Source organism: Heteronotia binoei, chromosome 5 (assembly GCF_032191835.1).
Source record: "Heteronotia binoei isolate CCM8104 ecotype False Entrance Well chromosome 5, APGP_CSIRO_Hbin_v1, whole genome shotgun sequence".
NCBI classification, from domain to species: domain Eukaryota; kingdom Metazoa; phylum Chordata; class Lepidosauria; order Squamata; family Gekkonidae; genus Heteronotia; species Heteronotia binoei.
In genome coordinates, this window is record NC_083227.1 from 72849267 (window position 1) to 72867994 (window position 18728).

The 18728-nt window shown below is 43.6% G+C and overlaps 1 protein-coding gene across 1 annotated transcript in view; it reads left to right on the forward strand.

Moving 5' to 3' along the window:
* The window catches only part of LMCD1 (LIM and cysteine rich domains 1), a 100531-nt gene that overhangs the window by 58215 nt on the left and 23588 nt on the right, over positions 1-18728 (forward strand). Inside the window, exon 3 of the mRNA XM_060239600.1 lies at positions 10868-11123. Coding sequence (XP_060095583.1) covers positions 10868-11123 — 256 coding nt within the window. The remainder of the gene's footprint in view (positions 1-10867; positions 11124-18728) is intronic.

The window sequence follows — 18728 nt, forward strand, 5'->3', positions numbered from 1 at the left end:
AAACAGTATTCCGCATAGTCCAAATCTGATAACCTGAGGTGTAGATCTTTGAAAATTTTTTCTTGATGATCATTCGGAGTATAAACGTTTGCCAATAAGATTTTTTTACTATCCACCATAACTTCCACTAGTAAAATTCTTCCATCTTCTGAAGCATACTGTAGCTGTGGGTTAAATTTGTCCTTAATATATATTGCCAATCCCCTTTTCTTTTTCTTTTTATCTGTTGCTGTAAACACATTGCCAAGTTTTTTATTTTTCAGAAAATATTGATCTTTTGCCAAAATATGAGTTTCTTCTAAGCAAATTATATCCATTTCCAATTTTGCTAAATATTTAAAGGTCTTTCTCCTTTTTACAGGAGAATTAAGTCCATTCACATTAATAGAAATTATTGATGCCATTATGAGTTTTTCTTATCACTATCTTTTTTTATCTTTTTTGATCTGCAATCTTGTTGGGTATTTCCTTACTCCACTTGGGTCCTCTTCATCTGAGATTTCTTCTTCCACTTCACCTTCCTTCTTTTTCTTCCCCTCTTTTTTCTCCACTTAATTCAAAAAATTTTGGGCTTTAAAAATGAAATTTATCCTGTATCTGTTCTCTTCATAGGTAAAGAGTAGGCCTATCGGCATTAGCCATGTGTAAGGTATTTCTCTTTCTCTCAGAAAGTCAGTTAAAGTTTGATATTCTCTTCTCCTTTGTCTAACTGGCCATGGTATCTCTCTCAGAATTTTTACCATATTTCCTGCTGTCATCACTGGTTTGTCTCTTGCTTGCTTCAGAATATTGTCTCTAGTATTCTTTCTTGTAAGTTTCAAGTGGATTTCGCTAGGTAGTTTATTGTGCCTTGTGAAACTTGATGGGACTCACTTTACTTGATCAAACTCTTCCTCCATTTTGTCAGGTGTCTCCTGTAAAATTTCTGCCAGGGCTTCACTTAATATTTTCCGTAGATCTTCAGCTTTTTCTTCGGGTACATTTTGAAACCTCAGCATGTAAGCTGCTCTATCTATCTCTAACTGTAGAAGTCTGCTATCATATGCTTTCTGTTCCTTTTCCAGTTCTACTTTTTCCGTGTTGTCTGCCACCTGAATGTGTAGAACCTTTAAAGCTTTATTGGTCTCTGCTGTTTGTTTTCCGTTTTCTTTAAGTTATTGTTTAATTTCTGCCATCTGCTCTCCTATACTATCTACTTTGCCAGTCTGCTGTGCTATGACAGTTAGTAGAGTATTTTTCATTTCTTTCATGTCCCCCGCATAGCTGCAGGTGTAAACTTCCCTAAACCAGATGAAAAACTACGTGAAGGGGTTGGTGGTTTACCTTCTCGGTTCTCTTTTTTCCTTGGTACCTCTTTAAAGCCAATAGCAGCTTTATTTTCCATCCTTATTAGTATATTTGCACTCACAGCCAAGAATTTTGTGTATTACCCTTTCAGCAAACTGTTTTGGAACACAATGTTCCTATTTATGTTCGTTGAGCTGGTATCTAACAAATAGTATCAATATTATGCAAAGATAATAGTTTGTTGGAAAATTCAACTTTCTTACTTCTATCAACAATTTAACAGGCTCGAATCAACAATATTCCTTTTTACCACAACAGTCTTTAGTATCAGCTAGCCTAAACAATTCAACTCACAGGAACTGTTCACTGTAGTGTTTTTCTCAGAATAAATAGTTCAATGGAGTCGAAGTCTTAGCATGCTTGTCCAGCTATTCCAAACTATAAATTGTAATCCAGGGCTGGATGCCCCGTTTATATAATCCACAGGTAAGAGCAAACATTAAAAATAACCAGAAAAATAAGGGAAAAAATGAGATAATTCAGGGAAACCCAAGTTAGAAAAAAGAAGTAAAAAATCCGCAAGGAGAGGCAAAAAAAGAAAAATAGAGAAAAATACATGAAAAAAGTAAAAGAGAAATATATGTTCCAACCATATGTTTAAAATCCTCCAGGTAAAGCCACATGTGGTAAGCACACAGCAGAAAAGGGAGAAAACCAAATTTGGAGAGAGAGAGAAAAATACAAAAATCACCTTCGACCAACCAATTTATTGTAATCCATTGATAAGTTAGAGTCAAAGAAAATGCTGGTGACCATATCCAACATCAAAAAGTTTATAATCCACTAAAAAGAAAAAAGGACTTCACAGCCATTCTTCCAACAGTCAACAAAATAGCTGCATTTTATAATCCACTGCACCAACCCAATGTGATCCTAAATAACCGGACCCAGAGATGCTTATTCAGGGATACTTCCCTTCAACACAGCAACCAAACTGCTTCCTTTCATAGAATCATAGAGTTGGAAGGAACCTCTAGGGTCATCTAGTCCAACCCCCTGCACAATGCAGGAAACTCACAAACACCTCCCCCAAAATTCACAGAATCTTCATTGCTGTCAGATGGCCATCTAGCCTCTATTTAAAAACCCCCAAGGAAGGAGAGCCCACCATCTCCCGAGGAAGCCTGTTCCACTGAGGAATCGCTCTGTTAGGAAGTTCTTCCTAATGTTGAGCCAGAAACTCTTTTTGATTTAATTTCAACTCATTGGTTCTGGTCCTACCTTCCGGGGCCACAGAAAACAATTCCACACCATCCTTTATATGACAGCCCTTCAAGTACTTGAAGTTGGTGATCATATCACCTCTCAGCCGCCTCCTCTCCAGGCTAAACATCCCCAGCTCCTTCAGCCTTTCCTCATAGGACTTGGTCTCCAGACCCCTCACCATCTTCGTCGCCCTCCTCTGGACCCGTTCCAGCTTGTCTATATCCTTCTTACAATGTGGTGCCCAAAACTGAACACAATACTCCAGGTGAGGTCTTACCAGAGCAGAGTAAAGCGATACCATCACATCACGTGATCTGGACACTATACTTCTGTTGATACAGCCCAAAATTGCATTTGCCTTTTTAGCCACCGCTGTTGACTCATGTTCAGCGTATGATCCACTAAGACCCCGAGATCCTTTTCGCACATACTACTGCTAAGACAAGTCTCCCCCATCCTATAACCATGCATTGGATTTTTCCTACCTAAATGCAGAACTTTACATTTATCCCCGTTAAAATTCATTTTATTGGTTTTAGCCCAGTTTTCCAGCCTGTCAGGGTCATCTTCTGTGTTTTCAACCCCTCCCAATTTAGTATCATCTGCAAATTTAATAAGCATTCCCTCTATTCCTTCATCCAAATCATTGATAAAGATGTTGAACAAAACAGGTCCCAGGATAGATCCTTGAGGCACTCCACTTGCCACTCCTCTCCAAGAGGATGAGGAACCATTTACAAGCACTCTTTGGGTGCAATTTCTTTTTATAACTTTTTAAAAGTCACAAAGGTTTATACAGCACTGCATCTTTCCATTAAACGTCATTCTTTAAAACATTCATTGGCTTGACAGTCTTAACAGAGAATTCTTATAGCAACTATACTTCTCATCCACATATGCTTGCAAACAGCTTTTCCAGCTGCAAGATCTTCCTCCCCCCCAAAAAATTCAGAATAAATCAATTCAATTCAGCCATCCAGTCTTTTTTATCTTTAGAAACTGGTGTGAGTAAATCATATTTTTCAGGACAACACAAGAAAAGTCATCAAGTTAGGCAGGAACTTTTTGAAGCCTCACAAAAGAAAAGGAGAGAGCTGGGTATCCCCCCTCCCCCGCTTTCTCTTCATCTTAGCCTCTGTCCATGCTCTACTTGACTTTCAGTTCTCCAATCCCAAGGTTCCACAAATTTTGCTTCAAAAGATAAATAGAAAAGGAAAAAAAACTTACAATCATCCCCGAAGTGATGTAATCTGATAATATCATGCAGAGAAGCTTGATAAAGAAAGAAGAAAAGGTCCGGTAGTCAACCTCGATGCCATTTAAAAATGATGATTAGGGCAGCAAGGCTCGCAGCGAGTCGGGCTCGGAAGACAGCTGCCGCTGACAATCCCAACCCTCGGCTCAAGCTGCCCGCTTTCTGGGACTCTTCCTGGGTCTCAGACTCGGGTCTCTCCATGAGGAGACCCCTCCACTGCCTGATTAGAGAGCTGCTCTGGACCAGCCGATCTGAGTCACTCTCTAACGTGGGTTGCCGAAACCGGAAGTCACAAGCCACTGTGAAATGGCTCAGACAAAGTCCACTGAAATTGAATCCAGCAAAGACGGAGGTTCTGTACCTAAGCCAAGGCAGCCTGGGAAGAGAGATCCCTTTACTGATTTTCAATGGGGTGCCTTTAGTGTCAGCTTCGAGGGTCAAGAGTTTAGGGGTTCTCCTGGAACCTTCATTAACTATGGAGGCCCAGGTAGCAGCCACTGCCAGATCTGCATTTTATCATCTTAGACAGATAAGACAGTTGGCTCCATACCTGGAATGCAGTGACTTGGCTACAGTAATTCATGCAATGGTCACCTCGAGAATAGACTACTGTAACGCCCTCTGCATGGGGCTGTCCTTGACTCGGACCCGGAAGCTGCAACTGGTGCAGAACGCTGTGGCCAGGTTGGTATTGGAGCTGCCTTTACGGGTGCACATCCAATCTGCACTACAGATGCTGCACTGGTTGCCCGTAGTGTTCTGAGCTGGTTCAAAGTGCTGGTTATGACCTTTAAAGCCCTGTATGGCTTGGGACCTGTCTACCTTCGAGACCGCCTTTCCCCACATGAGCCCCAGAGAGCATTACGATCAAGTTTGTTAAATCTGTTAAAGATCCCTGGGCTAAAGGATGCCCGTTTGACCACTACAAGGGCAAGAGCCTTTTCTGTGGCTGCACCTGCCCTCTGGAATGCCCTCCCTGAGGAGACTAGAGTCCTGTGGGATTTATCACAATTCCAAAGGGCCTGTAAGACATATCTTTTCAGGCAGGTGTTTAATAGCAGTGAAGCTTCTTCTTCACTTTTTATGTGCTTGCTCTTCTTTTTGTCACAGTTGAGTATAGTGTTGAGGTGCTCCTTTAGACCCTAAAACTTCAAGTTGCTTTTGGTGCCAGTCATAGTTTTACGCCTCCATTTCGCTCTCTCTCTCTCTCTTCCTCCCTCTCCTTTTGCTTTTAAGAACCTATTTAGGACAAAAAAATTGCTTTTGTAAAATGGAATTTTTGGACAGCCATTGAAATGGTTTTTCAGCTCTCTACATTTTTTTTTTTTACTCTGAAGCCTCTATCCACTATTTTTAGTTTTTAAAAAACCTTCATGAATGAAACATAATAACACTGTTGACTTGATATACCTCGGGGAGTGAAAGAGAAGAACAGGAATCCTAAAAAGAAGGCATTTGCCCTTGATTCTGTAACACTAGTACTCTTTGTGAACTGAACTTTGGCAAGGCCAGTTGAAAGCAGACATTCTTTTGTAGCATCAGTCAATTGGAGATGAACAGCCATATGACGGATCTTTATTGGCACAACAGGGGGCAAGAGGGAATGGTGCCAAAGTAATTATGCTCCACTCACAATTTAGTCTTCTAATATACTGCCTATGGATTTATAAGCTGTAATGCCTTTTTTTCTGCCTGTGAGAGACATTGGTTTCCCTGATCCAATTATCTGCACACAGGTTAATAAATCCCATTCTCTTTATTTGCTATCAGGGTCAGGAGCTGTTTGGCAAAAATAATTCTAAATGTATTCCAGTGCCTTTTTCATTTGTAGCTAGCATGGCTGTGGTAAGGCTTTCTAAAATGCTTAGGCTGTTGTTATTTTTTCCAGGATATGATTGTCTTTTTTTCAGCACTGGTTTAAAATATTTTGGTCTTAGCACTAGATATTTCATATCTAAAATCAGCATTAGATTCTTATCTATGAAGTTCCGCACACAAAAGCATGAATAGACTGGGACACTAAAACAGTCCTAGTGCATGGTAAGCCAAATGACTCCCTTGGTTCTGGAGGGAGAGTTGTCTAGCTAACACTGGCAGCCTCTGAGGTACATGATAAGATTGCCAATCCCCAGTTGGGGACAGGGGACCCCCCGGTTTGGAGGCCTTTCCTCCACTTCAGGGTTATCAGAAAGCGGGGCGGGCGTGTAAATCTGCTAGGCACTCCATTATATATGTGGAGACAGATTCTCATAGGGTATAATGGAGAAATGATCCATGGGTATTTGGGGCTTGAGGGGGGCTGTTCGTTGAGATAGAGGCACCAAATTTTCACTATAGCATCTGTTGCCTCTCTTCAAAACACCCTCAACTTTCAAAAATATTGGACCAGGGGTCCAATTTTTTGAGCCCCAAATAAGATGCCCCTATCCTTCATTATTTTCCAGTGGAGGGAAGGCATTGAAAAGACATGCAGTCCCTTTAAATGTGATTGCCATAACTCCTTTGGAGTTCAATCATGCTGTCACACCCTTGCTCCTGGCTCCTCCTTCAAAATCCCCAGATATTTCTTGAGTCGGACCTGGCAACCCTATGGAGGAGGGGTGGAATTGCACCTATGCCACAACATCACTTCCAACATGAACACAGAAGTGTTGTGTGAGGGCCAGGGCCGGTGTGTCCTAGTTAGCCATGTAGGCAGCCACCTAGGGTGCCCTGGCTCTCCCCTGTGCACGTCCTCAGTGCCCCTTCCCTGCTGCCACTGCACTTGCCCTTGCAGGGTGGAGGTCACTTTCACAGGCAGGCAGTAGCAAGGCTGATTCTTGCGGCACAACTTGGAAACCCATGGCCAGAGATCTTCTGATCTGAACATGGAGAGGGTGTGGGTGCTGCAGCACTGTGCTCAAGAGCTGGTGGATGGGGAGAAGAAGGAAGCTGGTGGGTGGGGAGCCGAGGGACTGGGCCTGCCGAGCCGGAAGGAGGAGCCTGCTGGGACAATGGCTAGGGAGAGGCAGTGTGCGCTGGCTTCCAGGGCTGGCCAGCTGGCTCACAGAGCAACTGCCTCTCATCTTGACTGCCGCCACGCTGGGAAGCCCAATTGAGGCTGGCCAGGATGAGTGTGAGCAGCTGGGCACGTAGAGAGGCAGCAGGGGAGCAGGTGGGTGCTGGGATCCAGTGGAGGCGGGTGGGGCGCCAAGCTGCAGCATGTGGGCTGACCCATTAACCCCCTTCTACCCAGCCCACAGAGCCAACTGAGGGACCCCCAGACGTGCACACACTGGGTGGGTTGAGAAGGAGGAGGAGAAGGGGTCCCCCACCCAGAGAGAAGTTGGGGCTGTCTGGTCAGGCCCTTGCCCAGTTGGAGGGTGAAGAAGGTGGGGGTGGGGAGTCCCAGCAGCTTGGCTTTCTTCTGGCACGGATGGGACCCAGCTGGCCTCCAGTCACTGCCACCTTTGAGCTAAGGGTGTGGGGTGCCAGCGCAGTGCCTCCTCCCCACCTGCCAGCCAGCTAACTGCAGGCCCCTGGGCATGGACCCCCAGGCTGCCCGGGGGTGGAGGGGCCTTGCCTAGGGTGCAAAAAAAACAACACCCGGGTGCCAGCCCTGGTGAGGGCAACACTTTAGGATTTACCCAAAATAGAATTTTGGGTGAATCCTATAGTGTTGCCTCAATGCAGTGATCTTACTCCTGGGTTTGCACAGGAAATGACATAATTTCACTATGGTGCTGATTTTTACCCCAGTTTTGCACTTGCTTCTCCACCAAGCAACAGGGTGAGTAGGGCAGCCTATGGTGAGGTCTTCCACTATAACAGGAGACTTAGCAGCCCTGGCTGCAGGGTCCACTCAGCTTGAAATGTTGGCCGTGTAAGCAGGATCACCCCCAGCATAATCACAGTCTGATTCCTACCTGAACAGACCCTGCCATTATGCCAGCACCTCAGGGATCACAAGAATGTGGTTTGCTCAGAATACCAGACAGAATATGTACATTCTAACTTACAAAAGGTTATGAAAGGCATCGAGAGCTTCAAAGGCCTCTGTAGAATGGCCCTGGTGCTTCCATAATACTGATGTGCACTGGCATTCAGAATGGGAAAAAGAAAGGCTTGAAAGTTAATGCGAGTGCTTTAGATGTGCTTCTTTACTAGTGGTTAAACAATGCGTATATATCTACATTTAGACTTGCAAGTTTTTCCATCATACTGTGCTCTCAAGGGCTTTTTGTATTGGTCATAGGTATCTAAAGCAGTGACTCACACAGCCTCCGTGAACTGATGTGCAAACTAGAACCACCTTTTGAATTTGCATCTCATTGTGTGGAAGATATGCAAGCCACTACTTCAGAAGGGGCTGCAGAAGGAGGATGTGACTCACATGTGCACCTTGTCAAGCCTTATTAGTAGGCTACGCAAACTGCCACACTTAGAACAAAAATTTACGTAATACGTGGCACGGAGTTGCAGCCCAAATGGTATCCTCTTGTCTAGTGTTATGGGGTAAAGAGAACATCTTGGTTTGTGTCATTATGATGTTGTGCATCTTCTGTACATTTGATGCTGTGCATCTCCCCACCTGTGACAGTCAATAATCGTTCACACCATAGCTTCTGTGAATTGGTTTCACTTCTTTTAAAGCTCAGCATTATTATATCTAACAGTGAATTCCTGTCCAATATGCATGCAGACGATGAAAGAAGAGAGGGTTAGAGATTCAAGAAAATAACGCTCAATTTTCAAGAAATGCCACAAACTAGATTATTAAGAGTCATGCAGGTGTGCAAGCACTCTGGCACTAGCCAATATGACATGTGGACAGCAGTACTGGAAGTGAGCCAGCAATCGATCTGGACACAAAAAAAGGCTAAAAAAGCAAGAAGTGGGAGTTTGGGGGTGGGAGAGATGAGATGTAAGCTGAGAGTGTGTCTGGGCCAAGCTCTGGCTGGGCCAGTGAAGAGATGGTGTTTACCACAGCTTCCCGGGGCTGCAAGAAGAAAGGTAAGGTTGGGGTATCAAGGGTTATAAAGAATGGAAGAGTAGTCAAAGGAGGAAGTTGAGGAGCTGAGGTGGAGAGGCTAATGAGAGCTTGAGAGAACAAGGGGAAAGGATAAGGGAAAGAAGGGCTGAGAGACAAGGGCTGGGTAATGGGGTGAGCCTGTTGAAGGAGAGTGGTATGAGCTGTTGAGAAGTAATGGGAGAGAAAGAAGTTAAAGGGGGGGACTAATAAAAGAAGTGGTGTCTGGGGGAGTAGGAAAGGGATTATTGAAAGCTGTGTGGTTAGGATACTGAGGTGACTGAGAGCTAAAGGATGGATTAAGATGGGGGAAAGGAAAGCAATGGAGAGTGTGACAGAGGTTTTATCTTAGAGAATGGGGAGACAATATGCTGGGTTAAATGTAGGGAAACAGGCAAGGTCAATGGAGATGGTGAAGGGACCAGGTAGTTAGAAAAAGGGGGGGGGGAGTCAAAGCAGGTGCAGAAGAAAACAAGAAAGAGGTGGAAATAAGGAAGGGGACTGTAGGGTTGCCAACTCCAGCTTGAGGAGGGAAGGGGGCTCAGAAGAGATGTGACACTATCTTGCCCTCCAAAGGTGTCATTTCCTCCAGGGAAACTGACTTTTAAACCCAACACATAGTATAAGTACGATCAAAGGCTCTCCAAGGTGGGCACTTTTATGATTTGAGGTATATAGTATTACAAAATAGGAAGATGGATGAGAAATTGATATGGATATGTTTGGGGGAATGACAAATCCATGTCACTTCCACCATTTGAATAGTTTTATATTAGCAGCAAAGCAGCAAACCTGGCTTTCTTTGCTACTAAATGTGCAATCACTAGATGGTTATAACTTATCTCTGCTTGCAGACATGTTGACTTGCACGATGATTGTCTTGGAATGACAGCTATTTAGAGTTAATATATTACTACCTCTTTAAGAAACAAAGCTGCAGGATATAGAGAGAACTGTGGAAAAGGGTGGGGGGAAACAGCCTTTGCTGTATGTGGTTTGATTACTTTGTCTAGGAATCAGTTTAAGACCTTTGAAAAGCTGTACCTGCTGCCAGCAGATAAATAATGCTCAGTTGCTCTGCTCTTCTGCAAGGAACCTCCATTAAGTTTGTTGAGCTTTTAGTGCCTGATGGGAACACACACAGCCCTTGGCCTTCTGTTAACTTTTCTTCATCTTCACTTTCCTTTGCCTGAATAGTCCATCTTTAGTTCTTGCTGATGGTATTTTTCTGATACAGAAAGCTGGGGGGCTCCATTGCTTGATTCCCCCCCTACAATATTATAAATTATGTTCTGCATTTATTGATGTATTCTACTTAAAGTAGTAATATTGGAAGCAAACTTGTAAATAATCTTTCATTTAAAACTTTCTGTTCCATCTTCCCTCATCAGATACTTATAAAGTATGTGACATAAATATCTTAAGTAAAGTTCAGGAGAAACTAACAATTTTGAGGCCACCGTGATAGAAACTTCTGAAGCACAGCTTTGCTTTTTGCATTTCAGTATCTTCCAATTTATGTTTGTCTACGTGTAATATTGCTAGTACTGAGGAACAGCAAATTCAAGATACAAATTGTCCACCTCTGATGAGTGTTCTCTGATTCTGTCTAAAATATAGCTGCACTTCCTATCTTTAACACCTTTATCAAACTGTTTCTGTAAATTAAGATAAACAATTCAGCACAAGATGTTTCTGGTTGTAGCAATGAAACAAATGTAATAGTATTCTCGGCATCTTTTTACAACTGCTTGTGCATGCCAGCAGTCAGCTTATAAAGAACACTTGGTCATTGTGTACCATGGCTTTCCCAGGGCCTCTGCAGCATGGATTTTAGTCCCCACCTCATTGCAGATCCCATTAGTCCATAGCTGTCAAACATTCCTCTTCTGACAGAGCTCTTGCCAACAAGGGTCTTTTTGTCCTATGTCATGATCCATTTTGATATGTAACCTTCAGTGTTTCTGAAGTTCACCCAGGAGCCTCCCAAAGAGCACATGCCTATTGGGGTCCAGTTTATATCAAAGGATGATCTCATTTGTCTCCCACAGGAAAATATGCAAGTCATGCAAATGCAGCCAGGAAGATCACAGCCTCAGCTCTGATGCAGAAGACGATCGGAAAATTGGCCGCTTGCTGTCAGATTCAAAATATTCCTCGCTAACTGCTCGGGTGAAAGGAGGTGATGGTGTTCGCATCTATAAAAGGAACCGCATGATTATCACTAATCCTATAGTGTCTCGGAAAGATCCGACGTTTGACACTGTCACATATGAATGGGCTCCCCCAGGACTCACTCAGAAACTTGTAAGTACTTCTCAAAAAGTTCATTAGCATATCTTGGACGGCGTGCTAGGAGAACCTTAACAAGGGTTCAACCTATTGCTTCCATGACTAGCACAAGTTCTCAGAAGCTGTTTTTATCAGCTTCCCCTGGACCCCACAAAGCAATTGCTGAGGTTTGGGAGGGACCTGCAGAACAATATGATGTTTAGCAATGGGAAGGGATGCAGCAAAAAGTAGAAACTGGACAGAATGCATCCATCGCTCTTGCTACAAGACTGGAGCAAAAGCTTAACTTGTTCTTTTGCAAGAGAAAGGGGCATTTTGTCCCTTTCCCCCTTAAAGCAAACTATACTGTAGCATCCCCCAATCCCCAGCAGCTTTTCAAGGGAAAGGGAGCTATTGGAGGGTAGGGAGAAGTGAAACTGGTTAAAAATAGTTTCATTCCATTTGCAGATGCTGCACCTTATAAAAGAGATGGAGCTGCCACCACTCCTCTTCCTGCTCTCCTTTGTAACATCTTAGTAGAGCGCAGCACTGGACCAGATCTTCTTGGGCCACTCCTGTCAAGGCTTTCAGTGACAGGGACAGATCAAATTGGAAACATAGTGGTGGCACATTGCACACTTTGTGTAATTTTGCAAGGAATAGAGGAGGAAGACACCACTCTGTCAAAATGACTAGTTAAGAGTCATGGACTTGGACTTCCACGCACACCAGATAGCCTCTGCTGCAGGGTGCATTACATCTTCCACTATAATTTCCATTAATGCATGGGTCCATTAAAAACCATTGATATTGGGCAAACTGAAGTTTTAATGGAAGCGGAATCAAGCTGTGCAGCACAGGCTATCTAGTGAGCATGGAAATCATTCATAGGATCCAAAATTGAGATGGGCACAGACCTGAACCCAAGCCAAAGTCTGGGCTGAATGTTGCCCACTTCATGAACCATGAACCCAGGTTCATGGCACCCTCCTCAAACACTCAACAAGCTTCTGTTTGGGTGTTTACCCCCCCCCCCCCCCCGAAGCACACCACTTAAGCTCTCTGTTCATGCTCTGCCCACTGGAAGTGACAAATACCTGTCTTTAATCTGCAAATGGGAATTGTTATAAAATGGGGAACCATACTATTTCTTTGCTTGGAATTCCATAGGGCAAGGTCCCTGAGGTAAGGAACATGCTAGGAATTTCATTTCACCTTCCTATGCTCCCTGATGACATATTCTTCTGGAAGGCTCTTTGACCCTCAGCAGTGACTTTTGAAGACAGCATAAGGAGAAAAATCCAAAGTTTTACATTTAAAAAAAATAAGAACTAAGTTTTCATCATTGTGAATAGTATTCAGGTTGTTTTTGTGAACTCACCTTCATGAATTCACATTTCCCTCCCAGTATGTCCTTTGAAAAGCAGCAGACTCAATGGGTCAAGATCAGCTGGTGATCTCCAGCCCTCGATATATTCGCTTAGCCTCAACCAGAGCCTTCTTGACTCTGGCACTGACCAGGTGAAACACTCTCCTTACTAAGACCTAGGCCCTGGGGGACTTACAGTACAATCCTAACGAGACTTACTCCAGTCTAAACCCATTAATATGAATAGGCTTAGACTGGTGTAACTCTCTTTAGGATTGAACTGTTAGAGAGCAATTCTAAGTAGGTCTACTCTGAATTCTACTACAGTTTATTCAATGGGTCTTACTCCCAGGAAAGTGTCATTAGGATTGCACTGCTAGTGCAGTTCCACAAAGCCTGAAAAATGAAGATGTTCCTCCAGGCCTATCGTTGAGGTGGTGGAGATCAATTTATATTGGCCTCTGCTGCGTTGCTGGCTTGTTTCGTGTGTGTTGCTTGTCTGTCTACTTCATGTTTATCTGCCTGGTTGCCTTGTGTTGCTTGTCTTCACTATGTTCTATCTGCATTGTCTTTTGTCTGCCTGTTCCCCTGGTATCAGTTGCCATCCACCTGCATGCATATGGGGAGCTTACACGAGAGCAGATGGAGGTGGATTGTCTACATGGTGCCATCAATTGTCATTGTTATACCAATTGATATTATTATTGGGATGGAGAAAGTAGAGAAAGAAGTACTTTTCTCCCTTTCTCACAATACGAGAACTCGTGGGCATTCGATGAAATTGCTGAGAAGACAGGTTAAAACGGATAAAAGGAAGTACTTCTTCACCCAAAGGGTGATTAACATGTGGAATTCACTGCCACAGGAGGTGGTGGCGGCCACAAGCATGGCCACCTTCAAGAGGGGGTTAGATAAAAATATGGAGCAGAGGTCCATCAGTGGCTATTAGCCACAGTGTGTATATGTTTCTATATATATATATAATTTTTTGGGGCCACTGTGTGACACAGAGTGTTGGACTGGATGGGCCATTGGCCTGATCTAACATGGCTTCTCTTATGTTCTTATGTTCTTATTGGGTTTTAATTAATTTATTATTTTTAATATTGGGTTATGTTATTGATTGTATCGTTGTAACCCACCCTGAGCCTACTTGTAGGGAAAGGAGAGCTAGAAGTCAAATAAAGATAAAGAAGATTAGGATGAAAGCATTGAATCCTACTCAATATTTATAACTATAGCATATAATTATTCAGGCTGTTTGGGTACTCTGTTTAAGCAGGGGGCTTTCCATTATTTAAAAGCCAAATGTTAGGTTGTTTCTGCTGTTCTGAAAAGGACTTGTGGGGTTCCTACCATCCTGTTAGTAGGAAGGTATGTGAATATATGTCGGCTTTCCAGAGAAAAGTAGAATTCTTCTGTGACAGTCATAAGAACATAACATAAGAGAAATCATGTTGGAACAGGCCAATGGCCCATCCAGTCCAACACTCTGTGTCACACAGTGGCCAAAAAAATTATATATATATATACACACACACACACACACACACACACACATACATATACACATACATACATACATATATATATATATATATATATATATATATATATATATATATATATATATATATATATATATATATACATATACACACACACACACACACTGTGGCTAATAGCCACCGATGGACCTCTGCTCCATATTTTTATCTAACCCCCTCTTGAAGCTATGCTTGTAGCCGCCACCACCTCCTGTGGCAGTGAATTCCACATGTTAATCACCATTTGGGTGAAGAAGTACTTCCTTTTATCTGTTTTAACCCAACGGCTCAGTAATTTCATCGAATGCCCACGAGTTCTCGTATTGTGAGAAAGGGAGAAAAGTACTTCTTTCTCTACCTTCTCCATACCATGCATAATCTTGTAAACCTCTATCATGTCACCCCGCAGTCGACGTTTCTCCAGGCTAAAGAGCCCTAAGCATTTTAACCTTTCTTCATAGGGAAAGTTTTCCAACCCTTTAATCATTCTTAGTTGCCCTTTTCTAGACTTTTTCCAGTGCTATAATATCCTTTTTGAGGTGTGGTGACCAGAATTGTACACAGTATTCCAAATGAGACCGCACCATCGATTTATACAGGGGCATTATGATACTGGCTGATTAGTTTTCAGTTCCCTTCCTAATAATTCCCAGCATGGCGTTGGCCTTTTTTATTGCAATCGCACACTGTCTTGACATTTTCAGTGAGTTATCTACCATGACCCCAAGATCTCTCTCTTGGTCAGTCTCTGCCAGTTCACACCCCATCAACTTGTATGTGTAGCTGGGATTCTTGGCCCCAATGTGCATTACTTTGCTTTGCACTTCGCCACATTGAACCTCATCTGCCACGTTGATGCCCACTAACCCAGCCTCAACAGATCCCTTTGAAGTGCCTCACAATCCTCTCTGGTTCTTACCACCCTGAACAATTTAGTGTCATCTGCAAACTTGGCTACTTCAATGCTTACTCCCAACTCCAAATCATTTATGAACAAGTTAAATAGCATGGGACCCAGTACTGAGCCCTGCGGCACCCCACTGCTTACCGTCCTCCACTGCGAAGACTGCCCATTTATATTCACTCTCTGCTTCCTATTAATTAGCCAGTTTTTGATCCACAAGAGGACCTGCCCTTTTACTCCATGACTCTCGAACTTACTAAGGAGCCTTTGATGAGGAACTTTATCAAAAGCTTTCTGGAAGTCAAGGTAAACAACATCTATTGGGTCTCCTTTGTCCACTTGTTTGTTCACCCGCTCAAAGAACTGTAACAGGTTAGTGAGGCAAGATCTTCCCTTACAGAACCCATGCTGAGTCTTCCTCAATAACCGTGTTCATCAATGTGCCTACTCATTCTGTTCTTGATATTGGTTTCTACCAACTTTCCCGGTATTAAAGTCAGACTAACTGGCCTATAATTTCCCGGATCTCCTCTGGAACCCTTTTTAAAGATGGGGGTGACATTTCTACCTTCCAGTCCTCAGGAACGGAGGCAGATATCAATGAAAGATTACATATTTTTGTCAGAAGATCCACAAGTTCAACTTTGAGTTCTTTCAGAACTCTTGGATGTATGCCATCCAGACCTGGTGACTTATTAGTTTTTAATCCGTCTATCAGTTGTAGGACCTCCTCTCTTGTCACCTCAATCTGACTCAGGTCTTTCAACACCCCTTCCAAAATAAGTGGTTCTGGAACAGGCAAACACTTCTCATCTTCCACAGTGAAGACGGAGGCAAAAAATGCATTCAGCTTCTCAGCCATTTCCCTATCCCCCTTTAGTAATCCTTTTACCCCTTGGTCATCCAAGGGCCCCACTGCCTCCCTGGCTGGTTTCCTGCTTCTAATATATTTGAAGAAATTTTTATTATTGGTCTTTCTGTTTTTTGCAATATGCTCCTCATAGTCCCTTTTTGCCTGCCTGATTACAGTCTTGCATTTGATTTGCCACAGCCTGTGTTCCCTTTTATTAATCTCACTTGGACTAGCTTTCCACCGCTTAAAGGAGTCCTTCTTACCTTTTACAGCTTCCATTACTTTGTTTGTTAACCATGCAGGCTTTTTCTTATACCTGTTTGTGCCTTTCCTAACTTGTGAAATATATTTTATCTGAGCTTCTAGGATTGTAGTTTTAAATAGCCTCCAAGCTTCCCCAAGGATTTTGACTGTATCTACCTTTCCTTTCAGTTTCCTCTTCACATGCCTCCTCATCTCAGAGAATTTACCCCTTTTAAAGTTAAACGTGGTTGTGCTTTTCTTTTGGGGCAACTCTCAACATATGAACATATGAAGCTGCCTTATACTGAATCAGACCTTTGGTCCATCAAAGTCAATATTGTCTTCTCAGACTGGCAGCGGCTCTCCAGGGTCTCAAACTGAGGTTTTTCACACCTATTTGCCTGGACCCTTTTTGGGAGATGCCAGGGATTGAACTGGGGACCTTCTGCTTCCCAAGCAGATGCTCTACCACTGAGCCACCGTCCCTCTCTATTTATACAAAAGGTGAACTCAATAACGTTATGGTCACTGCTCCCAAGCGGTGCGATCACTTTTACATCTCTCAACAAGTCATTACTTAGGACTAAATCCAGGATCACCGCACCCCTGGTAGGTTCTGTGGCCATCTGCTCCATAGCACAGTCATTGAGAGAGCATCTAGAAACTCAGTCTCTTTCTCTCGATCAGAACACATATTGACCCAATCATTCTGCGGGTAGTTAAAATCACCTATTACGACACAGTTTTTACATTTAGCCACTATCTTTAATCCTTCCATCATATTATAATCGTCCTCTATCTTTTGATTTGGTGGGCGATAACAAACTCCCATAGTTAAATTTCCTTTTGGGCCCTCTATTTTAACCCAAAGCATTTCTAGAAGGGAATCTAATTCTTTGACCTCAGTCTTACTGGACTGTATACCCTCTCTGACATACAGAGCCACCCCACCTCCAACCCTTCCCTCCCTATCCTCCCAATATAACTTATATCCAGGAATCACCGTGTCCCACTGATTCTCCTCATTCCACCAAGTTTCTGAAATTCCCACAATGTCTATGTTTTCTCCCAACACTAAACATTCCAACTCACCAATTTTACTTCAAACACTTCTAGCATTTGTATACAAACATCTGTAATTTCCCAGACAAACTAGGCCCGCAACCTTCCTCCTGCCGCCTCGAGACTTTGGCAGACAGTCTATACTGTTTGTCACCATCTCAGTGGACAACTCTGATCCATTACCCGGTAGAAAAGTAACAGCTAACCCTTCATCTCTTTGAGATGAGTCTTCCCGAACCAGAGACGTTTCATCTCCTGTCGGCTTTCCCCCAAGATTGAGTTTAAAAACTGCTCTGCCACCTTTTTGATTTTAAGCGCCAGCAGCCTGGTTCCATCCGGGGACAAGTGGAGACCATCTCTCTTGTACAGCTCCTGCTTGTTTCAGAAAGCATCCCAGTGCCTAACAAACTTAAACCCTTCCTCCTTACACCATCGTCTCATCCACACACTGAGACTTCTAATTTGTGCCTGTCTCTCCAGCCCTGCACGTGGAACAGGTAGCACTTCTGAGAAGGCTACCTTGGAGGTCCTGGCCTTAAGGTTCCCGCCTAGCAGCCTAAATTTTTCCTCCAGGACCTCACGACTGCATTTCCCTACATCGTTGGTACCAACATGCACCACGACCACTGGCTCCTCCCCAGCACTGTCTATCAGCCTATCTACTACACATGTAATGTCCGCTACCTTCGCACCAGGCAGGCAAGTCACCATGCAGTCAGTACGCGGTTTTGCCATCCAGCTGTCTACTTGTGTAAAGATCGAATCACCAGCTATCGAGATCCCCCCCTCTCTCCCTGCCCAGGGATGGTTCCTTGGCTCGAAAGGATACCCGCTCACCAACTGAAGAAGAGGTCCCTTCTGAGGGGCATTCCCCTTATCCTCAGCACGGTGCCCTGTTCCCTCTCGACCCTCATGCTCCCTGGCAGCAATGGGGCTGCCACGTTCAGAGTGGGGCTCATCTAATATGTCCCCGAGAGTCTTCTCCGAGAGCCTGATTGACTGTCTCTGCTTCTTCAGGTCAGTCACGTCGGCCTCAAGGGTACGAACTCGTTCCCTGAGTACCAGGAGCTCCTTGCATAGAGAACACACCCAAAACTTCTGTCCTGTGGGCAGATAGTCATACATGTGACACTCAGTGCAAAACACTGGAAAGCCCCCACCCCCCTGCTGGCATTCTACCTTCATGATAGCTTTTTTCAAAAATATACAGTCCCCTTTCAAATCCTGTTTGACCCTTCTGGAGGGTCAACTTACCTTATTGGGAGCACAAGGAAATTAGGGATCTGGGTTCCTGGTCCTTACTGAGCCCCCAGGCTAAGAGCCCTTTAGCTCTCACTCTCGAGCCTTTGGCTCGAGCCTCTAGCAAGGTGCAGCTTAATAATTCAAAGAGGGTGGGGAACACAGCTACTCCTAATCAATCAGCAACAATCACCTTCAATCACCTTCACCTTCAGCCCACTCAAACGAAACAGACAGCAGTTCCCCAGCAACCACAAACTCAGAATTTTCAGCAGTCACACAAACTCAGAAATTCTCAGCAACTTCCCCAGCTGCTTAGCCAAACCTCACCCTTATATCACTTCTTCTCTGCTCTCTCTCAGAGCTCTCTGAAATGAATTTGGTGAGCTTGCCCAATTCAGTATTCACTATTGCTAACAACATT